This window comes from Pleurodeles waltl, chromosome 5 (genome assembly GCF_031143425.1).
Source record: "Pleurodeles waltl isolate 20211129_DDA chromosome 5, aPleWal1.hap1.20221129, whole genome shotgun sequence".
In the NCBI taxonomy this organism is placed as follows: domain Eukaryota; kingdom Metazoa; phylum Chordata; class Amphibia; order Caudata; family Salamandridae; genus Pleurodeles; species Pleurodeles waltl.
The window spans coordinates 572,951,528-572,975,924 of NC_090444.1; the positions used below are offsets into that span (position 1 = coordinate 572,951,528).

The 24,397-nt window shown below is 45.3% G+C and overlaps 1 protein-coding gene across 4 annotated transcripts in view; it reads left to right on the top strand.

Annotated features, from left to right (window-relative positions):
* Nucleotides 1-24,397, top strand: part of LOC138295834 (uncharacterized) — a 1,330,477-nt gene that overhangs the window by 186,887 nt on the left and 1,119,193 nt on the right. For all 4 annotated transcript variants that reach the window (XM_069234393.1, XM_069234396.1, XM_069234394.1 and 1 more), the window contains exon 7: nt 18,228-18,425. In XM_069234393.1, coding sequence (XP_069090494.1) covers nt 18,228-18,425 — 198 coding nt within the window. The remainder of the gene's footprint in view (nt 1-18,227; nt 18,426-24,397) is intronic.

A 24,397-nucleotide genomic window follows, 5' to 3' on the forward strand; every position in this document is an offset into this window, starting at 1 on the left:
TGATTTTTTGTAACTATTTACAATTTGAACATAACCTTTGTGATGATATACTGAACAAGCTGATAGTGACCCGTTAACTCATTCTTTGCCTAAATCTGGGTTCTAATGCAGCATCAAAACAGGCAACATATACAGACAGGGGGTCTTGGTCCCTGATGATTACATTGTAATCTCTAAAGCCTGGGCAAGGAAGGTACATGTTTTTTATATCACTGAGAGACATCTGAGTGATCATAACTCGCTGATATTAAATTTTGATCTAGGGCTCATGCCATTACCCAGTCGCTAAATGGTTGCACTGATTAAATACACCAGGAATCGGGGGTGCAGCATAAATGGCAGGATATTGACCCAGAAGTGTTTATGTCCCAACTTCTGGAGAATACGATGGAGCATCTCAGGATGTGCCTACATTTTCAGCCTGATCCAGGAGAAACTTTGGTGGCCTTTTCTGGAATTAGCGGAAAGATAAATTAACTACAAATGGCAAGGCATTCAAACTGAGTTTCTTGATGCATAAAAATGGTTTGACAAGTCATGTTTGCAGGCTCGTAGCAACTTACTGCAAACAGTCAAAAGGGCACCCGGAGACACCGCGGAAGTCAGGATGTGCAGGAAGCAATATAAGGAGGCTATCAAGATCAGGAAGGAGACCATTACGAGGGAGACCTAGGAGCAGGTAATAATATCTTCAGCTAGGAAAGAATGAGTGAACTTTGGCAGGTATTAAACATACCCTTTTCATAAACAGTCCTGCCACTAGAATACAACATCACAAAATAAAATGATGGACGGAGTGTTGAAAACTTTCTAACACTCACCCCCAGTCACAGATTAGGGTTTAATCCATCATGATTTTTCTTGCCACGTCACCCAAGTTCAGACCCAGCCATATGCGAATCAGTCTTGACCCTGCTCCCCATGGGAGCAGTCCAGCCTGAACTGCGAAGCCAGGTCCTCCCTGGACAGGATTCAAGCATCCAGGGACTGATTTCAGGGTATCACCCTTCATCAGCCAGGCTAACTTGAATCCAGTAGCGCAGCAATCAAGGGACCCAAGTCTGGGCATACCCAAGCCACTTAGTGCACACAAGGCAAAATCACAAAATAAAATGATGGAGGGAGTGTTGAAACTTTTCCAAAAATCACTCCCAGTCACAGATCTTAGTTTAATCCATCATCATTTTTCTTGCCACGCCACCCCAGTTCGGACCCAGCCCTATGCAAATCAGTCTTGACCCTGCTCTCTATGGGAGCAGTCCAGCCCGAACTATCAAGCCAGGTCCTCCCTGAACAGGATTCAAGCATCCTGGGTCCAGTTTCAGGGTATCACCCTTCATCAGCTAGGCTAGTTTGAATCCAGTGGCACAGCAAGCAAGGAACCAATGTCTGGGCATACCCTAGCCACTTAGGTCGCACAAGGCAACATCACAAATTAAAATGATGGACTGAATATTGAAACTTTTCAAACACTGACCCCCAGTCACTGATCTGGGTTTAATTCATCGTTATTTTGCTTGCCACAACACCCCAGTTCGGACCCAGCTGTATGCAAATCAGTCTTGACCCTACTCCCTATGGAGCAGTCCAGCCCGAAATGCCAAGCCAGGTCCTCCCTGGATAGGATTCGAACCCAATGAAGAATGTCCACCACCTATAAAGATCAGAAGTGGGCTCAAACAGGTGTGCGTACTGGCACCCTTTCTTTTTAGTTTTTATATAAATGGCCTCAACAATTACTTGACTGAGGCTGAAGTGGATTCACCCACGGTGGGGACAAGAATGACACCACTATTAATGTATGCTAATGATTGTTTAGTCATGGCTAGAACAGGACGGCTCAAGCCTCGGGTTACAGTGCCCCAGGGTACTCCAGCTTGTGGAGATGCCCGCCCCCGGACAAAGCCCCACTTTTGGCTGCAAGTCCGGTGGGAAAATGATGGAAAATGGGGAGGAGTGACTACCCCAGCCAGGACCACCCCTAAGGTGTCCAGAACTGAGGTGCCCCCCCTCCCTGCAGAATCCTCCATCTTGGTTTGGAGTACAGGGACCAATAGGGATAGGAATGTGCCCCCCTCCCCAAGGGAGTCAGCACAAGAATGGTATAGCCACCCTCAAGGACAGTAGCCACTGGCTACTGCCCTCTGACCCCTAACATGCCCTTATATCTAGGATTTAAGGGCCTCCCTGAACCCAGCTCACCAGATTCCTGATGGCCTCACAAGAAGAAGAAGGACTGCTTAGCTGAAACCCCAGCAGAGAAGGAAAGGAGACAACAACTGACTTGGCCCCAGCCCTACCGGCCTGTCTCCTGCTTCAAAGAACCTGCAGAAGAAAGGTGACGCATCCTACAGGTCCAGTGACCACTGAAAAACTTCCAGAGGACTGCCTGCCCCACAGGGGATCAAGAACTCCTGTGGACAGCGGCCCTGTCCAAAGAAGAAAAAAAGAAGAAACCTCTTCAAAGGACTCCCACCTCACTCCAGATGCGTGAGTCCTGACCCCTGGGCACCTGACGTCCACAGCCTGTGTCCAGGGGTCCACCTAGTAAGAGAGGATCCCCAGGCGATTGGGAGCAAAAGCCAACCCTGGGTGGACCCCTACAAACCTCCACGATGACACCTGCACAGGGAATCCTGAGGACCCCCCCTGACCGCGAGCTCCGGTCGAAGATATCTGACGCCTAAAGGACACACTGCACCTGCAGCCCCCAGGCCTTTGAGAAACTGACTCCCAGTGCAGCATCGACCAGTAGGCAGCCCTCTTCCCTGTTCAGCTCGTGTTTTGCCAGAGAAGCCCCCCTGGAGCTCATCTGCAGCCTCAGAGTGACCCACGGGGTCCCCTCATAGAGTTGCATTGAAAACCCGATGCCCTGTTTGCACCCTGCACCCGGCCACCATAGTGCCATTGAGGGTGCATGTTTGGTACCTACTTGGGGCCCCTCCAGTGCTCTCTTAAACCTCCATGGTCTGCCCTCTGAGTCGCGGGTATTTACCTGCTGGCTGACCAGATTCCGAGTACCCCCTATCTCCATAGGAGACCAAGTTAACTTGGTTCCTCATTGACCTCTGCACCCGACCGGCCCCGTGTTGCTGGTGGTGGGTGTTTGGGGTTAACTTGAACCCCCAACAACGGACTACCTAAACCCTGGAAATCTGAACTGTAAGTTGAATACTTACCTGTAAAACTGTACTATCTTTTCTTTCCCCAGGAACTGTTGAAAATTAAAGTGTCCACTTTTAAAATAGCTCTTTGCCATTTTAAAGAAAACTGTTTACATTGTAGATTCTATTCAAAGTCCTAATCATATATATGCAAAGTACCTTTCATTGTATGTGCTTACCTGCAAACTGAATCATTATGACCCTGGCGGTCCTGCACTGCCACGCCGGCAGTGGCATCCAGACCGCTGACAGCGTGGCAGTGCAGGACCGCCAAATTTTGACATTGGTAGTGAACTGGCTGTGTTGCAGCCAGTTCACCACCTGTACCGCCAGTGTGGTAGGACCGCCTGACCGAAGGTAGACCACCTTCAACCCAGCGGTCCACCTAACACCGCCCGCGGTATTATGTGCATCCTTATTGCCAGGGATTCCGTGGTGGCAGCCCCACCATGGAATCCATGGTGGTAACGATACTGGCGACAGGAATGCAGGAGTTGCCACTGCAGGACTCCCCGACCCCCCTCCATGTAGGACCCTCCCCTCACCCCCTGACCCCCTGACCCATCTGAAGCTCCCCACCCCCAACCCGTGACACCCTCCCACCCCGATCCCAATTCAAACACACCCCACGCCCCGCATACACGCATTCATACACACACACATACACTTGCATACACACAAACACACACAACACCCTCTCCCTTCACACAAACACACACCCCCATTCATGCACACAACACTCGACACACCCCTCCCCTGTTGGTCGATCACCTTACCTGGTAGTCGCGGTGGCTGTCCGGGAGGGAATGGGGTTCATGGGGCTTGCTCTGCTGCCAGCACCCCGCCAACCCTACACCGCCATGCCTATTACTAGGTTGTAATAGGCGTGGCGGTGTTGTGTTGATGTGGCGTGCCAGCAGAGCAACCTCCACGGCACTGCCAACTGCCACTATGTCTGCTGGTAGCTCTCTGCCCACATTATGGCGGAGAGCTACCAGCAGTCATAATATGGCGGTCAGATGGCCGCCGTCACTGGTGGTCTTGTGGCTGCCGGAACTTTGGCGGTCTACGTTGTAGACCACCGAAGTCAAAATGAGGGCCTATATCTCATTTTTATATAGTATATACAGAGCCAGCTTCCTACAGTCCCCTTTCAGCAAGGCGGCACTGCACTACAGTGTGTCCCTACCTTTACTTATCTGGGAGTACCCTTCTGTAATGCTAGCTCCTGGAAGCATTGGCTGAGAGTGAGAACAATGCAGTTTACCCAGATGATAACTTAATTGTTCAAATTTGCCTCCAAATTAGGGTCTGTGCTGCTCGATGCAGCAATCACAATCTACAAGATGAAATCTATATCGATCGCCTCTTATGTCCGCGAGGTATGGGGCTTTTCTGATCACTCACAAGTCCAGGTTACTGAAAATATATATTTTTACATATATTTTATGCATCCACAGTAGTGCCATGATTAAATTAAGTCATGAGGAGCTAAGGGTCTATTATGTAGGAGACATTTTAAGGTCAGCACCAATTTTTTTATGGCTTTCAGTTTGGTTCAGGCCCAAAGCTGTACTCAGCCAAATGGTGGTCAATAATTGCCTTAAATTGTCCAAAGTCCAAACTGTCAAATGACTGATGCACATTAAAGAAGGCCTGCGAGCTATAGGTAGACGGGACCTGTGTAAAAACCTGCAGAGCATTATCCACCTTACAAACTCACAGTGAAAAGTGAAATGTTAAAACTGCTAGTCAAGAAAATAGCGGAAGTCGAATTGAGGAAGAAACTAGTTTAATCATATTTTCCAGTGTGCACTACTACCCGAATTAAGTCATATCTAGCTAGAGTGCCATGTTATCAAAGGTTTTATTTGATAAGGCCTAGACTTGGCTTCGCACACTATTTGGTATCTTCTCCCTCTGATGTTTACACCAGCAGAGACTTAATACCACGTCCTTGTGATTTACTGACTTCCCAGTCCCAGCTGTATTTGTTCTTTTTTTGCAAACTGTACAGGGACTTGAGAAAACGTATTCTGAGGTCTTTATTGAGGAATCTCAATATTAGAGAGTGCAAGGCAGCGACTTAGTACCTTTGGTTGCTTCAAATCGACATGGTCTGCTTTAAATCTGTAGGTTTATTGCTGCCACATTGAAACGGCGTAGACTTGTTAGGAAGTAACCCAGGCTATGATCATAATCTTGTGAGCACCAAGTCATAACTTTGAGGGCAGACCACGCCAAATATTTTCCTTCTATTTTTGGTCCGAAAGTGTTATTAGTTCTAAGCAAGGGTTAGTTTAGAACCTTTTGCGCTTGTCACTTTATGCGTAGTCTTGTATGTCGAGGATCCAATCAAGTAACGTGTGTGGAATGTATTTTATTGTTTTTGAATGCAAATATGTGACAATGAATGGCTGACGAATAATTCCTGTGCAATGAATGCTAATGTAGCTGATTCGGCCTTCTTTTTGAAAATGGAAACTTATTTTATAGACCTGCGCTTTTATGGTTTTAGATTTCAAAACCGAATAAAGTTTTTTTGATTATTGAGCAAAGTCACCTAAAGTTGGTATTTTCAGTCCTTATTGGTACATACTTCAAACGGTGAATATAAACAGAAAGCGCTTTTAAATGTGTTCTAAAGCTTCATTGACGATCTCTGACTCATAATTAATGTTTACAAAGGCAGAAAAGTAATGTTACAAATTAATACATACACTTTTGTTTACAGTACTATTTAGAATCATGCCTGGGCCTTTTCAGACTCTTAAATCAACGAATGGCCATAATTTCTAGCTTGGAAAGGTGGCAACCCTAACTGTGACTATAGTTTTACACATGTAGCTCAGCTGTAGAAGCCTTGAATTGCGTGACGACAGGGGCTAATGCTGTAGTATTACACATGTACCTCAGCTGTAGAAGCCCTGAATTGCGTGACGACAGGGGCTAATGCTGTAGTATTACACATGTACCTCAGCTGTAGAAGCCCTGAATTGCGTGACGACAGGGGTTAATGCGGTAACAATGACTAACACCCATTAGTCTAACCCCTGATGAGTTACTTGACGGAGTTGCTGCAGCGACGTGCTGCTGACTATGACAGGTTGTATCAAGGAGTTCTAAAGACAAAGGGATAGTGAACATAATTTTTACGTTTATGTGCATACTATAACGTACACCATATTCATTACCCCCACACAGTAACAAAGCTGAAAAAAACGATTTCAAAGCCTGATATACAGTTGATAATAAGGTATCCTCAGATTTGTGGAGAAAGTGCTACATTTCCCAGTGGAAGATTCTCTTTCGATTTATCTACTGGCACACCGTCCTTCTGGTGATCCTTCTCCTGAGGATCCTTCAATGGAGATCTAGGAATGGGCTCAAGATGTGACGCAGTGAATTCCACAGAAGTTCTTAATAAGTACATTGCAGATAACACAGCTAATGTAAGATTTTTTTTTTTTTTAAAGCTTTAACAAAGTGTTTTCTGGACCACTTATGCTCTCTGACCATGTTGTACTAGGATTAAAACCACTCCAGAATGCATTACCATTGCGGTAATTGCTTTCACCCTCTTTTGTGCCCCCATCAGCATCATTGTGGTTATAAAAGGCATCATTCAAAACACGGGTAGGGTGGATGCATGGAGGCCTGTTTTTATCAAAGATCCGTCTGCACAACCACACTGCAACTTTGCATATAATTGTAGTTTGCCACGTGCCATTGCGCGAGCTTGCATAATGAAGCTGGTTTGTCATCAGTGAAATAATTAATTGGCAGTTAGAGTGCATGGACCTAGCCGCCGCAAATCTATGAACTGAGTACTATACCATTCCTTTTTGGCCTGGTCCAGAGCACCACACTGGCTACAAAGGCTGTGAACAAATCACGTGCCCTCCATTTGCCACTTTACGAAATGGAGAGAGGAAGCGCAGTGCAGTTTCCTGCTAACAGCCTGCTTTGATGGCATGAGGCATCTGCGAGCTTCAGCTAGTGCCTCAGCTGCACCTTCAACTTCACTGGCCCACCCCAGATGAGACTCTTCGCCGCACATATGCATTGGAAGAAATGCTGCAGGTTTCACAGAGCGAAAGGCCGAGAGTGTCTCTACGATCGAGTTTTCTTGCCTGCCCAGTTACAAGGTGAGTCCAATGCCTACTAACAGCTCTTCTTGTGATTATGGACCCTGCAATCTGCTGCCACATGCATGAGGTCGTTGGATCGTCTCTCGCACCCTGCAATTCAGGCACTCCTGTCTGATTTTAATCTGTGGGTTGATTAGTTGTCTGCCTTGGGGAAAGAACTGTGGGATGCCTGTAAAGTTGCTGGCCTTGAACAACTTGTTCATGACCCCACTCATTAAGGGGGGTTCATACAAAGGACCTGATTTTTGCCACGGAGGGTTTAACTGTGATCAATGATATTTCTCCATTATGTCGGACTGACCATGCCTTAATCTCTTCCCACTTATCTATGAAGGAACCCTGGCATTGTTTGAAGGCATCCTTAACCCGAGATTTGCACAAATTGGTGAATCCTCCTCAGGGATTAGTATTTGACCTAATTAACACGTTCCATTCCAATACTCCCATATAGATAAATTGTAAGAGATTTAACATAGTTATCATTGCCAAATTGTTTTAGTGTATTGCCCTCTCCCATCACAGACCAAGGAAGCGACCCACTGCACCATGGTTTAATGAATCTCTAAGAGCTGCTAAGCAGATCTGTAGAAAATTGGAAAGGGAATGGCGGAGAGGGTATATAGACATGGGTAAACAAGAGCAGAAGATAGCTCTGAAAAATATAAAAAGGCAATTAGGGAGGCCAAGGCAGAGTATTACACTAATTCGATTCTAGCAGCCTCCAGCAATGTGAAGAAGGTGTTTGAGACTTTCAGTGAATTATCTAATCCCCTGTGTCGCAAAAATAACATTGCTCCCTCACAGAAATTGTGTGACGATCTAGCAATCTTATTTTAGAACAAAATTACAAAAATTATAGAGGATATTGATTCTAAATCAGGCAAGGAAAAACCACAGTCATTGGGAGAAGCCATTTTTGGGGGGAATGTAATTTGTGCTGAAAACATAGTGTGTCAGCATCCGATGGATGTGGTGGAAAGAACCTGTTTCCAACTGGATTGGTTTGATCCAATCTCAGAGACAAACATTCATAGTATTGCTTTGGCCATTATGTCGGGATCACCTGTAGACCTTTTGCCAGCTAGACAGTGGAAGAAATGGGCAGGAGAGCTTTTTCTACCTTTGAGGACACTCTGAAATCTATCACTGAGTAAAAGGAAGGTTCCAATGATCTAGAGCTATGGTTCCCCCCTATTGATAAAACCATCAGCAGACCTGGCCATCTTGAGTACTTTCAGGCCTATCTCTCTCCTCCCTAATCCAGTGAAGATTCTAGAAAGATACATTAACAGAGTCCTATCAAGTTATCTGGAAGAACACTCTATGCTAGAGGCAGAGCAATTATGTTTCAGGCCCAGTGATGGCACTGAGACAGTCCTAGTGAATGCATTGGACGAGCTGCGTAGGAGAGTAGATAGGGTCAGGCTGTTATATTGGTGCTGCTTGATTTGTCTGCACATGAAACTCTCCTAACTAGGTTAGATTCCTGTGGCCTTGGTGGCACAGTTTTAAAATGGATGTGCTCCTATCTAAAGAACCTGAGTCAGGCAGTGACCTTACCCCCGTTTTGTTCAGAATTCGAAAGCTGCAACACAGGATACCACAAGGGGCGGAACTTAGCCCAATCCTATTCAATGTTTATATGAAGCCACTAATTTCCTTAATAAAAAGTCACAACATCTTAGTTATTAATTATGCTGATGACACGCAATTGATCTTGTCACTTAATCAACAGGATGAGGTCTCTTCCTTTCAATCTTGCATGAAAATATTGTGAAATGGATGGATGTGAAATCCCTAAAATTAAACAGGGATAAAACAGAATTTCTCTGTTGTGCCCCAAGAAAGAGCCTAATTCCACTAACCCAGAATTTGGCGGCCCCTACCTACGGAAACCGAGATGAGCTCTTCAGGGGCCGTTCAGAATCTGAGGGTTCTGTTTGACGCCCATCTTTCCTTAGTGAAGCATGTGACTAAAGTGGCAGGTACCGGTTTTGCCCTATTGCATGGTCTTAGAAAGGTATTTTTGGTATGACCAACACAAGCCAGGTTTTAGTTACCAGAAGTGTCATACTCTGTCGGCTGGAATAATGTAAATCCATCCTTCTGGGTGCACCAGACTTCCTGATCAAATGACTCCAAAGAGTCCAGTGGCTGCTGCAAAACTGGCTTTGAATAGACCCCACAAATCCTTTGTGTCTAGTGCCCATAAGGAATGGCACTGGCTTCCCATTGAGCAAAGGATTCATTTTAAAGCAATGTGCAGTGTGTTCAGGGTACTACACTACAGAAGGGTCCAGTACCTCTCCAATGCAAATTGTAAAGATATGTCCAACTAGAGTTTTGCGGTCTGCTGCTGCCACCTTGGTGCAGCCACTTACATATCAAAGGGCTCAACTGCGGGGAGAGGGGAGCAATCTTTCTCCTTCAAAGCCTCTCCGATGTGGAATGCACGTCCAGCCACCCCGAGAGTGCACTGTGAGCTGCTGAAATTTAGGAAAGCCTTGAAAACCTGGCTCTTTCCCAATTAGACTCGGTTTGGACTGGAGATTCTGTATACTCCAGTTTATTTTTCTGTTCTCCTCTCCTCACTCTCAATAGTCACTGAAGCTCCAGGATACCAGAGATGGTCAGAGATGTGCTCTACAAATAAGACGAATAAATAAATAAATAAGATCAGGCTCAACAAGGCCAAGTCATCCTAGTGACTACGGATTTGGAACCAAAGTTACGGTATCCACAACTCCTGGGCGTAGGCATCTGCCCTCCGCTCAAGCTGCCTCTCCGGGAGGATCTGCTGTGCAGCAATAGAGCAGGGGTGTGCACCTGGGCCTTCATAATTTCCACCTTCATGCTTATAGATTGAGCAGCAACAGCTGAACACCTTAGAACTTCCTCCGGAGATGATGGATGTCATTTTGGCAGCCAGGCATATAGTAGCTTGGTGGGGTACACGGCAGGTAGGCCCTCTCCAGGCAAAGTTGTTTCGTTGTTTGTCTTGTCCCTCACCTGGCAAAGCTTTGCTCTGGGCACAGTTTAAGAGTACCTTTTGGCTGTTTTGGCCTTTTTACGGTTGCCTTATCAGCCCTCATTTTTTTAAGTGTCCAGTTATAATGTGCTTTTTTGAAAGGTTTACAGCATTTATTTCCTCCCTCTCCCTTTGTGATACCACAATGGGACCTTAACTTGGTCCTCATATGTCAGATGTGAACACCCTTTAAGCTGCTTCACAGTTGTCCCTTGCGGCTTCTCACCTTCAAGACAGTGTTCCTCATTGATATGACATCAGTGCTGTGTGTCAGTGAGCTTCAAGTGAGACTCTGTGTCAACCTGCATACACCAACTCCTTCACAGACAAGCTGGTTTTGTAGACACAATCTTCCTTCTCGCCTAAAGTTGTGACACTGTTCCACATTGGTCCAAACATCACCTTGCTGTCTTTCTATCCTCAGCCTCACCCCTCTAAGGAGGAGGAGAGACTCCAACATTTTAACCCCTAGAGAGATCTAAGCTTTTATATTGACCATATTAAAGAACACCAGGCGGGCAATCACCTCTTTGTGGGGTTCTCTGGAGCAAAATAGGAGATGGATGTGCCGAAGATAACCATCTCATACTTGATTCCATGCCTACATTAAGATCTTCAATGCATTGGCCACAAAACAGCTTCCAGAAGACATCCAGGATTTGTAAAGCTCAACATATCACCTGCAAGGGCCTCAAGGGGCCGAATCGTAGGCACATGGAGATTAGGGCCATCATTACAACTTTTTGCAAGCAGCGCTGCCCTGGAGGATTAAATCCGCCGGGACCAACGTGGCGGAAAACTGCCGGTCCCGGCGGTGCGACCGCTGTAATTCCCAAGATTGCACCGCCAGCCTGTTGGCGGTGCAATTGACAAAACAGCCCTGGCGGTCTTTGACTGCCAGGGTTGTAATGAGGGCCTTAGTGATTTGCCCAGAATCACAGGATGTTTTGCTGACACCAAGACAAACCTGGTTCACCCAGCTCCAAAGTTGGTAGCTCAGGCCATGACGCCAAAGCCTCTCAGGAGGACTGCATGCTCCTGCTACCAGTGCTGAAGTTTCTACCGCTGCACTGGCATGGGGAGTCCCTCTTCCGGGTATTTGCCAGGCAGTTACTTGAGCTTCCCTCCATAAGATTCACAAAGCACTATTGTCTGGACAGTTAGGTTAACAGAGAGTGGCTTTTTGCCAGCTCAGTCCTGCAGGAGTTCCTGGTGTGAGCCTGTAAGGAAATGCCTCCTTGGCATGGTTGCCCCCTGACTTTTTGCCTTTGCTGATGCTATGTTTACAATTGAAAGTGTGCTGAGGCCTGCTAACCAGGCCCCAGCACCAGTGTTCTTTCCCTAACCTGTACTTTTGTATCCACAATTGGCAGACCCTGGCATCCAGATAAGTCCCTTGTAACTGGTACTTCTAGTACCAAGGGCCCTGATGCCAAGGAAGGTCTCTAAGGGCTGCAGCATGTCTTATGCCACCCTGGAGACCTCTCACTCAGCACAGACACACTGCTTGCCAGCTTGTGTGTGCTAGTGAGGACAAAACGAGTAAGTCGACATGGCACTCCCCTCAGGGTGCCATGCCAGCCTCTCACTGCCTATGCAGTATAGGTAAGACACCCCTCTAGCAGGCCTTACAGCCCTAAGGCAGGGTGCACTATACCATAGGTGAGGGTACCAGTGCATGAGCATGGTACCCCTACAGTGTCTAAACAAAACCTTAGACATTGTAAGTGCAGGGTAGCCATAAGAGTATATGGTCTGGGAGTCTGTCAAACACGAACTCCACAGCACCATAATGGCTACACTGAAAACTGGGAAGTTTGGTATCAAACTTCTCAGCACAATAAATGCACACTGATGCCAGTGTACATTTTATTGCAAAATACCCCCCAGAGGGCACCTTAGAGGTGCCCCCTGAAACTTAACCGACTGTCTGTGTAGGCTGACTAGTTCCAGCAGCCTGCCACACTAGAGACATGTTGCTGGCCCCATGGGGAGAGTGCCTTTGTCACTCTGAGGCCAGTAACAAAGCCTGCACTGGGTGGAGATGCTAACACCTCCCCCAGGCAGGAGCTGTGACACCTGGCGGTGAGCCTCAAAGGCTCACCCCTTTGTCACAGCCCAGCAGGGCACTCCAGCTTAGTGGAGTTGCCCGCCCCCTCCGGCCACGGCCCCCACTTTTGGCGGCAAGGCTGGAGGGAACAAAGAAAGCAACAAGGAGGAGTCACTGGCCAGTCAGGACAGCCCCTAAGGTGTCCTGAGCTGAAGTGACTCTAACTTTTAGAAATCCTCCATCTTGCAGATGGAGGATTCCCCCAATAGGGTTAGGATTGTGACCCCCTCCCCTTGGGAGGAGGCACAAAGAGGGTGTACCCACCCTCAGGGCTAGTAGCCATTGGCTACTAACCCCCCAGACCTAAACACGCCCTTAAATTTAGTATTTAAGGGCTACCCTGAACCCTAGAAAATTAGATTCCTGCAAACTACAAGAAGAAGGACTGCCCAGCTGAAAACCCCTGCAGAGGAAGACCAGAAGACGACAACTGCCTTGGCTCCAGAAACTCACCGGCCTGTCTCCTGCCTTCCAAAGATCCTGCTCCAGCGACGCCTTCCAAAGGGACCAGCGACCTCGACATCCTCTGAGGACTGCCCCTGCTTCGAAAAGACAAGAAACTCCCGAGGACAGCGGACCTGCTCCAAGAAAGGCTGCAACTTTGTTTCCAGCAGCCTTGAAAGACCCCTGCAAGCTCCCCGCAAGAAGCGTGAGACTTGCAACACTGCACCCGGCGACCCCGACTCGGCTGGTGGAGATCCAACACCTCAGGAGGGACCCCAGGACTACTCTGATACTGTGAGTACAAAAACCTGTCCCCCCTGAGCCCCCACAGCGCCGCCTGCAGAGGGAATCCCGAGGCTTCCCCTGACCGCGACTCTCTGAAACCTAAGTCCCGACGCCTGGAACAGACCCTGCACCCGCAGCCCCCAGGACCTGAAGGACTGAACTTTCACTGGAGAAGTGACCCCCAGGAGTCCCTCTCCCTTGCCCAGGTGGAGGTTTCCCCGAGGAACCCCCCCCTTGCCTGCCTGCAGCGCTGAAGAGATCCCGTGATCTCTCATTGACTAACATTGCGAACCCGACGCTTGTTTCTACACTGCACCCGGCCGCCCCCGCGCCGCTGAGGGTGAAATTTCTGTGTGGGCTTGTGTCCCCCCCGGTGCCCTACAAAACCCCCCTGGTCTGCCCTCCGAAGACGCGGGTACTTACCTGCAAGCAGACCGGAACCGGGGCACCCCCTTCTCTCCATTCTAGCCTATGCGTTTTGGGCACCGCTTTGAACTCTGCACCTGACCGGCCCTGAGCTGCTGGTGTGGTGACTTTGGGGTTGCTCTGAACCCCCAACGGTGGGCTACCTTGGACCAAGAACTGAACCCTGTAAGTGTCTTACTTACCTGGTAAAACTAACAAAAACTTACCTCCCCCAGGAACTGTGAAAATTGCACTAAGTGTCCACTTTTAAAGTAGCTATTTGTCAATAACTGGAAAAGTATACATGCAATTGAAATGATTCAAAGTTCCTAATGTACTTACCTGCAATACCTTTCAAACAAGATATTACATGTTAAATTTGAACCTGTGGTTCTTAAAATAAACTAAGAAAAGATATTTTTCTATAACAAAACCTATTGGCTGGATTTGTCTCTGAGTGTGTGTATCTCATTTATTGTCTGTGTATGTACAACAAATGCTTAACACTACTCCTTGGATAAGCCTACTGCTCGACCACACTACCACAAAATAGAGCATTAGTATTATCTCTTTTTACCACTATTTTACCTCTAAGGGGAACCCTTGGACTCTGTGCATGCTATTCCTTACTTTGAAATAGCACATACAGAGCCAACTTCCTACAGAGCCCATTCACCAATCTACCTCCAAATAGGTACATCTGTGCTATCTATCTAAAGGTTAAGTATCTGCTGCAAGAAGCCTGTATCAGAATAAGTTACTTATCTTTGGTAACACTCTTTCTGCAATTGACTATAACTAGCCACAGATTCCTCATCAACACACGATCCTCCCTGTTCTGTGATTAGACTCTGTATATTAATAAGATCCAAAGCTCACTGTTCACAGGCAAATTTCTTCTGAGGAAGTGGATATCCTTGGAAGCAACTGACTGGCATCAGTGTAGAGCTGCACGGCACCACCTAACAACTTGCAGAGGTACTGCTAAAAAGTTTTTGTATCCAGTCTGAAACCTTGGGAATATTTAAAGGGCTAGGAATCTGTTGTTAACTAGAGCCTCTACTGAAAAAAGTGTTAGCGAAGGCAAGTAACTTGCTCATCGGGAACATGTGAATTCTTAGTAGTGGTGACTTACATATCTAGGCAATATAAATGCTTGCACACTATGTGGATTCTGTGACGGCAGTCAACGTTTCATAGACCACAATGTTTTTTTCTCACGTCAGTTTTGTTTCATAAACATGGACATTGTGTGTAAGGAAATGCCTCCTTGGCAAGGTTACCCCCTAACGTTTTGCCTTTGCTGATGCTAAGTTTTGATTGAAAGTGTACTGGGACCCTGCTAACCAGGCCCCAGCACCAGTGTTCTTTCCCTAAACTGTACCTTTGTCTCCACAATTGGCAAAACCCTGGCACCTAGGTAAGTCCCTTGTAACTTGTACCCCTGGTACCAAGGGCCCTGATGCCAGGGAAGGTCTCTAAGGACTGCAGCATGTCTTATGCCACCCTGGACATCCTTCACAGCTTGTGTGTACGGGTGGGGATTAAATGACTAAGTCGACATGGCACTCCCCTCAGAGGTGCATGCCAACCTCACACTGCCTGTGGCATAGGTAAGTCATCCCTCTAGCAGACCTTATAGCCCTAAGGCAGGGTGCACTATACTACGGGTGAGGGTATATGTGCATGAGCACAATGCCCCTACAGTGTCTAAGCAAAACCTTAGACATTGTAAGTGCAGGGTAGCCATAAGAGTATATGGTCTGGGAGTTTGTCAAAAACGAACTCCACAGTTCCATAATGGCTATACTGAAATCTGGGAAGTTTGGTATCAAACTTCTCAGCACAATAAATGCACACTGATGCCAGTGTGCAATTTATTGTAACATGCACCCAGAGGGCATCTTAGAGATGCCCCCTGAATACCAATCCAACTTCTAGTGTAGGCTGACCAGTTTTTGCCAGCCTGCCACACACCAGACATGTTGCTGGCCACATGGGGAAAGTGCCTTTGTCACTCTGTGGCCAGGAACAAAGCCTGTACTGGGTGGAGGTGCTTCTCACCTCCCCCTGCAGGAACTGTAACACCTGTCGGTGTGCCTCAAAGGCTCACCCCTTTTGTTACAGCGCCCCAGGGCATCCCAGCTAGTGGATGTGCCCGCCCCTCTGGCCACTGCCCCCACTTTTGGCGGCAAGGCTGGAGGAGATAATGAGAAAAACAAGGAGGAGTCACCCACCAGTCAGGACAGCCCCTAAAGTATCCTGAGTTGAGGGGACTCCTACCTTTAGAAATCCTCCATCTTGAGTTTGGAGGATTCCCCCAATAGGATTAGGGATGTGCCCCCTCCCCCACAGGGAGGAGGCACAAAGAGATTGTAGCCACCCTCAAGGACAGGAGCCATTGGCTACTGCCCTCCCAGACCTAAACACACCCCTAAAGTCAGTATTTAGGGGCTCCCCAGATCCCAGGAAATCAGATTCCTGCAACCTGAAGAAAGAAGAAGGACTGCCGACCTACAAGCCTGCAGAGAAGGAGGAAGACGACAACTGCTTTGGCCCCAGCATTACCGGCCTGTCTCCAACTTCGAAAACCAGCAACCAGCGACGCATCCGACAGGGACCAGTGACCTCTGAAGCCTCAGAGGACTGCCCTGGACTAAAGGACCAAGAAACTCCCATGAACAGCGGTCCTGTTCAAAACCAGCTACTTATTTGTAACAAAGAAGCAACCTTCGAAGACTGCACATTTCCCGCCGGAAGCGTGAGACTTCTCACTCTGCACCCGACGCCCCTGGCTCGAGATTCAGAGAACCAACACCTCAGGGAGGACTCCCCGGCGACTGCGAGCCCGTGAGTAACCAGAGACGACCCCCCTGAGCTCCCACAGCGACGCCTGCAGAGAGAATCCAGAGGCTCCCCCTGACTGAAACTGCCTGTAGCAAGGGACCCGACACCTGGAACCAACACTGCACCCACAGCCCCCAGGACCTGAAGGAATCCAACTTCAGTGCAGGAGTGACCCCCAGGCGACCCTCTGCCTAGCCCAGGTGGTGGCTGTCCCGAGAAGCCCCCCCGTACCTGCCTGCACCGGTAGAGTGACCCCCCGGTCCCTCCATTGTTTCCTACCTGAAACCCGACGCCTGCTTTGCACACTGCACCCGGCCGTCCCTGTGCCACTGAGGGTGTGTTTTGTGTGCCTACTTGTGTCCCCCCAGTGCTCTACAAAACCCCCCTGGTCTGCCCCCCCGAGGACACAGGTACTTACCTGCTGGCAGATTGGAACCGGAGCACCCCTGTCCTCCATAGGCGCCTATGTGTTTTGGGCACCTCCTTGACCTCTGCACCTGACCTGCCCTGTGTTGCTGGTGTGGTAACTTTGGGGTTGCCTTAAACCCTCAACGGTGGGCTACCTATGCCCCAGAACTGAGACTTGTAAGTGTTTTGCATACCTCCTAATCTAACCTTTACTTACCTCCCCCAGGAACTGTTGATTTTTGTGCTGTGTCCACTTTGAAAATAGCTTATTGCAATTTTTACAAAGACTGTATATGATATTGTTTTTATTCAAAGTTCCTAAAGTATCTAAGTGAAGTACCTTGCATTTAAAGTGTTTACTGCAAATCTTGAACCTGTGGTTCTTAAAATAAACTAAGAAAATATATTTTTCAATATCAAAACCTATTGGCCTGGAGTAAGTCTTTGAGTGTATGTACAACAAATGCTTAACACTACCCTCTGATAAGCCTACTGCTCGAGCACACTACCACAAAATAGAGCCAACTTCCTACATTGTGTAACTGATTTCCTACTGGAGGAGTATGGGCACTGCTATCAAGACAGTGCCTGTAAACCAGTGGACATCAATAAGCTTTAAATCCTGTGTTTTTGGAACTAGTCTTTCTATCAGCCAAATGTTTCATTGCCACACAGTAGAAGGGCAGCATAGCACCCATCCTCATTTGCTTGTTGGCAGCAGTACTGAAGTAGGTAGATACTGAAAATGGCACAAAGAAAAATATGATAGCTCTGTGCAGATTTCTGAACAGAAACTAGTAGAGAAGAGACAATTGGCTGGAAGTGATATCAATTAAATAAACCATCCTTACAGTTGACTCAAAGAAACTGTATGCATACATTGTAAAGAATTAGCATGCCCTCACTTTTTAAGATGATGTTGGAGTGAAAAAATGCGGTATAACAGTACACTGGAAGGGGAAACTTTGGTAGGTCACTGGGTGACTCCTTTTTGATCCTCTTTACCTCACCCCTTTGTGGCAGGTGCTGTGCTCTCTCCTTCCTTAGTATAATGGTGAACCGCAGTTCGATGTTACGGCCAGATAATGTTGCAATAGAATGTTAGTGCTTCAACTGAGAACCTCAATGGTTATGTGTTTATGTGTGTGCTTTTGTCAAGGATTTCTATCAAAATGAGCAAAAGAGGAAGTATGCAACAGTATAGAAATATGGGATGCATGAAGAATTTCCTTTGTGCCTCTGAAATATAACTGTGACTGTTTAGGACTAAATGACAATAAAAAGATGTAAAAAATGACTGATCTTTGCAAATGGTGTCCCTTATTTTTCAGTGTTGCTCTTTCTACCAACTGTGCTCTATATTTAGTCTCTTTCTCATTATTCAGGCAAAATATGCAGATCTTGGCAAGCATGGGATATTCCGATATTACCTTGTGGATCAGCCAGGAAACGAATTTGCCATTGATGAGAAAACTGGGCAGGTCTACGTTGTATCAGTGGCAGGAAAGACAGGAACATTGTCTTTCAAAGCTCAAGCCGCAGACCGGGCAAGGAACGGACTCCAAGCTCAGACGAACATTGATGTAAGACATTGAACATTTTCTGTGATTACGTGTATTTGAGTCTTTTGAATTATGGAGCGTACACCAGCTGCATTAGATTCTTTTTTAGGCACTTTAGTCACTTTTTCTGCACTTGTTGCTTTTGTGACCAAAGACACATCATGATAACCAAGAGAATGTCTACTAGTTTATGTCAGTGTTGTCCTCTTGAGTGTATGTATCTTACTGCAGTTGATGAGTCAGTCCTCTGGTGGGCCAAATTCCTTTACAAGCATATCCCTTCTTGTAATAACTCTGGAATGCTGCCAATTGCCCACTGCACAGCAACAAGATCAGATGTTTTTCCAATAAAACCATTGACATAAGTCTATTATCTATGAGTTCTAAGTATATCCTGGTACAACTTGATGTGTTAAGATGTGAAATCAGAGCTCCAAAATGTAAACCCATCATTTTCTACTAATCTCAAACAGCTGTGGGCCAGTTTACAAACATTGTTGCACATCTTAGTTCAATTTAGGTGTGCAAATAAATACATTTGCAGGTGTGATTTCCCAGATCCTAAGTCACAGTATCAAGATCTGTGAGGATTTGTGAACTCTTCTTTGGGGAAAATCAACTAGTATGGTGAAATGTTTGCAGATGGTTGTTTACGGTTAGGGTCGAAAAAGGGTGAGTGCTAAGGAGCAAGCATATGGCAGTGACAATTGCATAAACAACCCACCAAGCTAGATGTTTTTGAATTTTAACATGATACATGGCCATTCCCATGCTGGAAACTCCTGAAAAACTGTTCTAGAATGACACTAGACATGTTTCTTTCCCAGATTTTTTTTTTTTGCACAAATCCACTAAATTTACTTATCTAGCAATGGATATTTACTTAACAGTTTAGCTCTCAAGCATGACAGGCAGATGTGCATTCATTACACATGTAACAGCTCCTTCCTGGTACATAATAACATTTGTTAAACAGTACGTTCTTGTTACTGCAGCTGCAATCTTGAGAGATACTTAAAATGTCTGAATGAGAACATCATATCTCATTCTCTAGTCTTTGAGCGCTGCAAAATATCCCTAATGATTAGTTGTTGAAGCGCTGTCACAATGTGTTTATGTGACACAAGCAAGACAGAGTGTGCGTTGTTTTTGCTTTTGCTGCCAAGGTGTCAATATTTCCCTCCTTTTGGCACCCTGTGCCAAGCTTCTTACCCCTCAACTTCATTCAGATGCCTGGTCTCCTTCTGGAATTAGTATTCCCTTTCTAATTTTACCTCCTTATTGCTTGGGACCACTACAGTTCCTTCCCATATCTATGCATATCAATGGAAACAAAAGTAAAAATATAACAATCACCAATCCCAGAAGTTCTCCTTTCCGAAAATCCTGGTTTGCCCATTGCATGCTCTTTCTGTGAAACCTTTAGTAAATTTAAGTGTGTATTGTCAGGGATAAAAGTGCAAAACTGTATGTTGATTGCCTTGCACATCCTACCCTCCTTTACTAAAATCAAACCCAAAGCCATTCTATTCTGCAAATTCATGCTCCCTGTGGCAATCATCTCTTCAGTAATATTAGTTAAGGCAGTAGTGGTGTCACTAGCTGCCTGTCTATTAATTCAGCTTTCTTCCACATTCTAATTATGTTTAAAGCTAATCTCTTCTGGAGGAACTATAGTTTAGAAAATATCTTAAGTGTCTTCTCCTGTGTCCCTCCATTAGTGGTAGGAGAAGATGTAGCTCAGTTTTTTATAGTGATAAATATGTAGGGATACCAAAGCTAGATAACAGAAAGCATCCTAGTCCTTATCTAATTGGAATACATAAATTGCTGTGGTCTCTTAAAAATGTCCATGAAGTTACTTTCACTCACCTTTAAGTTTCCATTGCGAGCTGTACAAAGAGTTCCTGCCCTTTCATGCCATAGATTCAAACCTCGCTGTGTTAGTAGCAAAGTGTTTTCCCTTAATGTAGGTTCATCATGCAACCTTTGCACTCCATCTTGTATGCAAGGAATGGCCAGTAACAATTTCAAACACAGCTAAAAATTATTTTCCCCTTCAGATAACATGGATTATAAACCATTAGGCACCGTCATTTTTCTTTGGTTTCTCATAGAACCCTTTACATTCATAGTTCTGTCCTAAATATCTCATGTATCTGTGCGTGATTAAAGAAAGGTAAACAACGAATGATGACAGAAAATAAAGTGGTCTTTGTAATTGTAATTATGATTATATCTATATTGCGCTTACTACCCCTGACAAGGTGTCAAAGTGCCTTTCGGCAAGTAGCACGCTACTCTGGAACCCAAAAGGATTAGTGGTGGATTAGTGTCGGAAAATATAAGTATAGTATTAGCTTTAGTATAGGGAAATATGAGTTAGTTTGAGTGGTGGACATGGGAGTCTGTTAGTTGGATTAAATAGAATCATGGAGGGATAGAAGAGGGAAGAATCCAGAAAGTTTTAATTGGGAGATCATAATAGTAAGGTGAGGTTTGGAATGAGTAAAGAAGAGATGGGGAGGGAAGAGTCTGTAGAAAGGGATTAGGGAGATCATAGTAGTAAACTGAGGTTTGGGATGAGTCAAAGGAGAGATACATGAGGGGAAATTTAGTAGGGTTGTTTGAGAGATCATAGTAGTAAACTGAGATTTGGGGTGAGCCAGGAGGGATGGATGAGGGACGAGTCTAGGAAGGGTTATTTTGAAGATCATAGTAGTAGAATGAGGTCTGGGATGAGTCAGAGAGTGGAGATAGGGGATAGATCGAGAGAAGTTTAGGGTGAGACAGAGTAGTGCATTGGAGAGAGTCATTTTTTTTCTCTTGTACAGTAGGGCTAAAGTAATTGATATATAGATACATGATTACATAGAAAGTGAATATAAATATAAGGAAGATAATAAACTGAGATTTAAAGTTGTAGTGTATAAGCACAGACCTTCAAGTGTTGCAGTATTTTTGAAGGTAATTTATTGATTGATGTACTTTTTATAACATAATTTTTTATCTTTTCCTCAATGTTTCAATAGTGAAATGCTTGTAGATAAATAGTTAAGATAATATTTACCTATTGTGATAGATAAATGAAACTGAGACTCATAAGCATCCAATTAAAACAACTTACATAGAAACTATGCAATGACCTATGAACATAATAGGTATCAAATAATATATATGTATATATATATATATGTATTTGTTGAAAAGCATGGGTGAGATGATTGAGCCTTGAGGGACCCCTTCTTTTGTGAAGTACGGTTTGGATGAGAAAGGGGAAGTATGGATGACATTTCTTCTGTTTTGAAGGTAGGATGTGATCCAGTCGAGAGCAGTCCCCTCTATACTGGCTTTATAAAGTCTTTGTGTTAGAGTTTCACGGTCAGCTGTGTCAAAGGCAGCTCGGAGGTCCAAGAGAAGTAGTGCAGCAACTCCATTGCAGTCTACTGTGTTTTTAACGTCATTCCAGACGGTGATGAAGGCAGATTAGGTGCCTCTCCCTGGACAGAATCCAGTTTGGTAGTCTGAAAGTATGGAGTTACCTTCAATTAAATTTGACATCTGGGCAAATGCTGCTCTTTTTTAGCAGTTTGCCCAGGCAAGGCGTATTTGTAATTAGTCTGTAGTTATTGGGGTCATGCGAGTCCAGGTTTGTTTTCTTTATTAATGAGCATATGCATGCCTTTTTTTAGGTCTTCTGGAAAGATTCTTGTAGTTAAAGAATTATTTATGATTCCTGTGACTTGTGTGGGAGCAGAGGTAGATAAAACAATGTTCTTGAAAATGTGTGGTGGGCAAGAGTCAGAAGGGCAGCCTGAAGGCCTGCTTGATCAGATCCATAAACTCACTTTGTGATATTTGTTTGAAGGAATGCAGAGGCTGGGTTGGTCTACTGGTAGAGGGGATATTTGAATTTGGTTGCTGTTGGTGGTTTTCCTTTGTTTTAAATAGGAGTCCAATGTGTCTGCTTTTGTTGTGTAATGATTTGCCAGTTTGTCTGTGAATTCTTGATTAATGGGATGAGTTCCTTCCGTGCATGTAGGTTTACAAATCTTATAAAATTCTTTATTTTTAGATTTAGCATTTTGAATTCTGACAGAATGGTACCTTCTTTACCTGTATTGAATGTTGATTTGTATATTCTGTTAACTTTGGGTAGGTGGAGTTTCTCTTGATTGCTGTCTGTTTTGAGCCAGGTTTGTTGCAGCTTTCTGATTTGTTATTTTATCTTTTTTAGTTCTGTATTTCTCCAAGGTGCTTGTTTTCCTTTGTTCTGTTTTGTTGTTCTTAGTGGTATTAGGATGTCAAAAGCTTCTTGTAGTCACTCATAAAGTAGAAACCTAGCCCTGGTAACCAATCAGAACCCTAGCCCTTACAGCCAATTAGAACTCAAAACCTACACGCATAGTTCAATAGAAATCCTAGCCCTAACAACCAATCACAGCAACAGATGCAGCAACCAATAGAAACTTGTGTAAGTGGCATGTGACCTTAAGCACAGGCTGCTGGGTCAGGGAACAGGGAAGTATTCCCCTATTCAGAATCTCCTTGGATACAGACAGACTCAATCCACACTTTCTACCTTTCTGATTCTGCTCTTGAGATAAGGCCCAATTCTGAAGCCACGGAAATACTGCTTTCTTGGGCACTTAAAAAAACCACAAAGCAGATTAAACATTATCCTAAACACACTATGGTTAGCCACTGAGGTGTATTTTACCTTTTTTAAACCTTGTAAGTGGGGGTGGGGGGAATGAGGCCTAGTACAGTATAGGGAAAAACTAGGAGGGAATTTTATACAGTCATGGGTAGAACAAAACAGCAGTTTAAAAGTACCAAGTTTGCAGAAAACCAAGAGGTAAATTTAAACAGACATGAGCAGAACAAAAACAGCAGTTTAAAATTACAAAGTTTGCAGAAAACTAAGATGTAAATGTAAACAGACACGAGTAGAACAAAAAGACTGTTCAAAAGTACAACATTTGCAGAAACCCAAGAGGTAAATTTAAACAGACACAGGTAGGCAAATTTGCAGAAAACCATACACAGAAAGCTTGTGTTCTTACCACCTTATTTGTCTCTTTCTCGCTATGCTGTTTAGTGCACAGAGAAGCTGGGCTCACAAGATGGAGGTGACTGTCTTGTGGGTACCTCCACAAACTGCCAGTGAAGGTGTGAGAGGAGGGCTCAGGCTTGTCTGGCAGCTAGAGAGTCAATCACCAAGCACAGCCTGCTGGGCCAGGGTGCAGGGAGTTGCTCCTCTGGTCAGAATATCCTTGGATACAGGTTTTGTAGTTTGTACTCTTGCTCTAGGCAAGGCTGCTGGTTCGAGGATGACAGTACTTTCGTTTGTAGGTGACTATGCCTATCCTACAACAAGTCGCAACTGTTGTCCCAACCTTACCGGCTCACTAGCAGCACCTCACCAGAAACACAATAGTAAAAGGTGATTTGTGGCAGCATTTGCGCATGGACTCGAGAATAAGACATCTCAGGGAGTGTCGTAGTTAAACGGAGATTACCCCTTTCTCACAGATATATCATGTCTCATACAAACACAGGCAATGACAAAGATGCAGTAAAGTTTCAATAGTTTTTATTTAACACAGCTGCAATTTGCGATATATTGCATGGGCTGCAATGATTAGGATAATGAATAGTGCAAGAAACAGAATTGTGACGACGAGAGTCATTATTACAAAGACCCCCACCATTTTGCAATGCATGTAAAAGACATAAGAGGTGTTATATGCCCTAATACCCTAATGTGATAGGCCTAACTTCCTACCTAAAGGAGAACTGGGTTTGCTAAACCTAAACCTAATCTGCCAATGCCATGTCCATGAGAGGAGCCCCCAACCCTTGTTACCTTGGAATGAGGTCTCTATCTCAGACTCCACAGGGACACGAAGACGACATGCAGCATCGATATCAGCGATGGTGGCAATGCCCTCTGGTTGGAATCCCTCTGATTATCTGTCTAAAGTGCAATG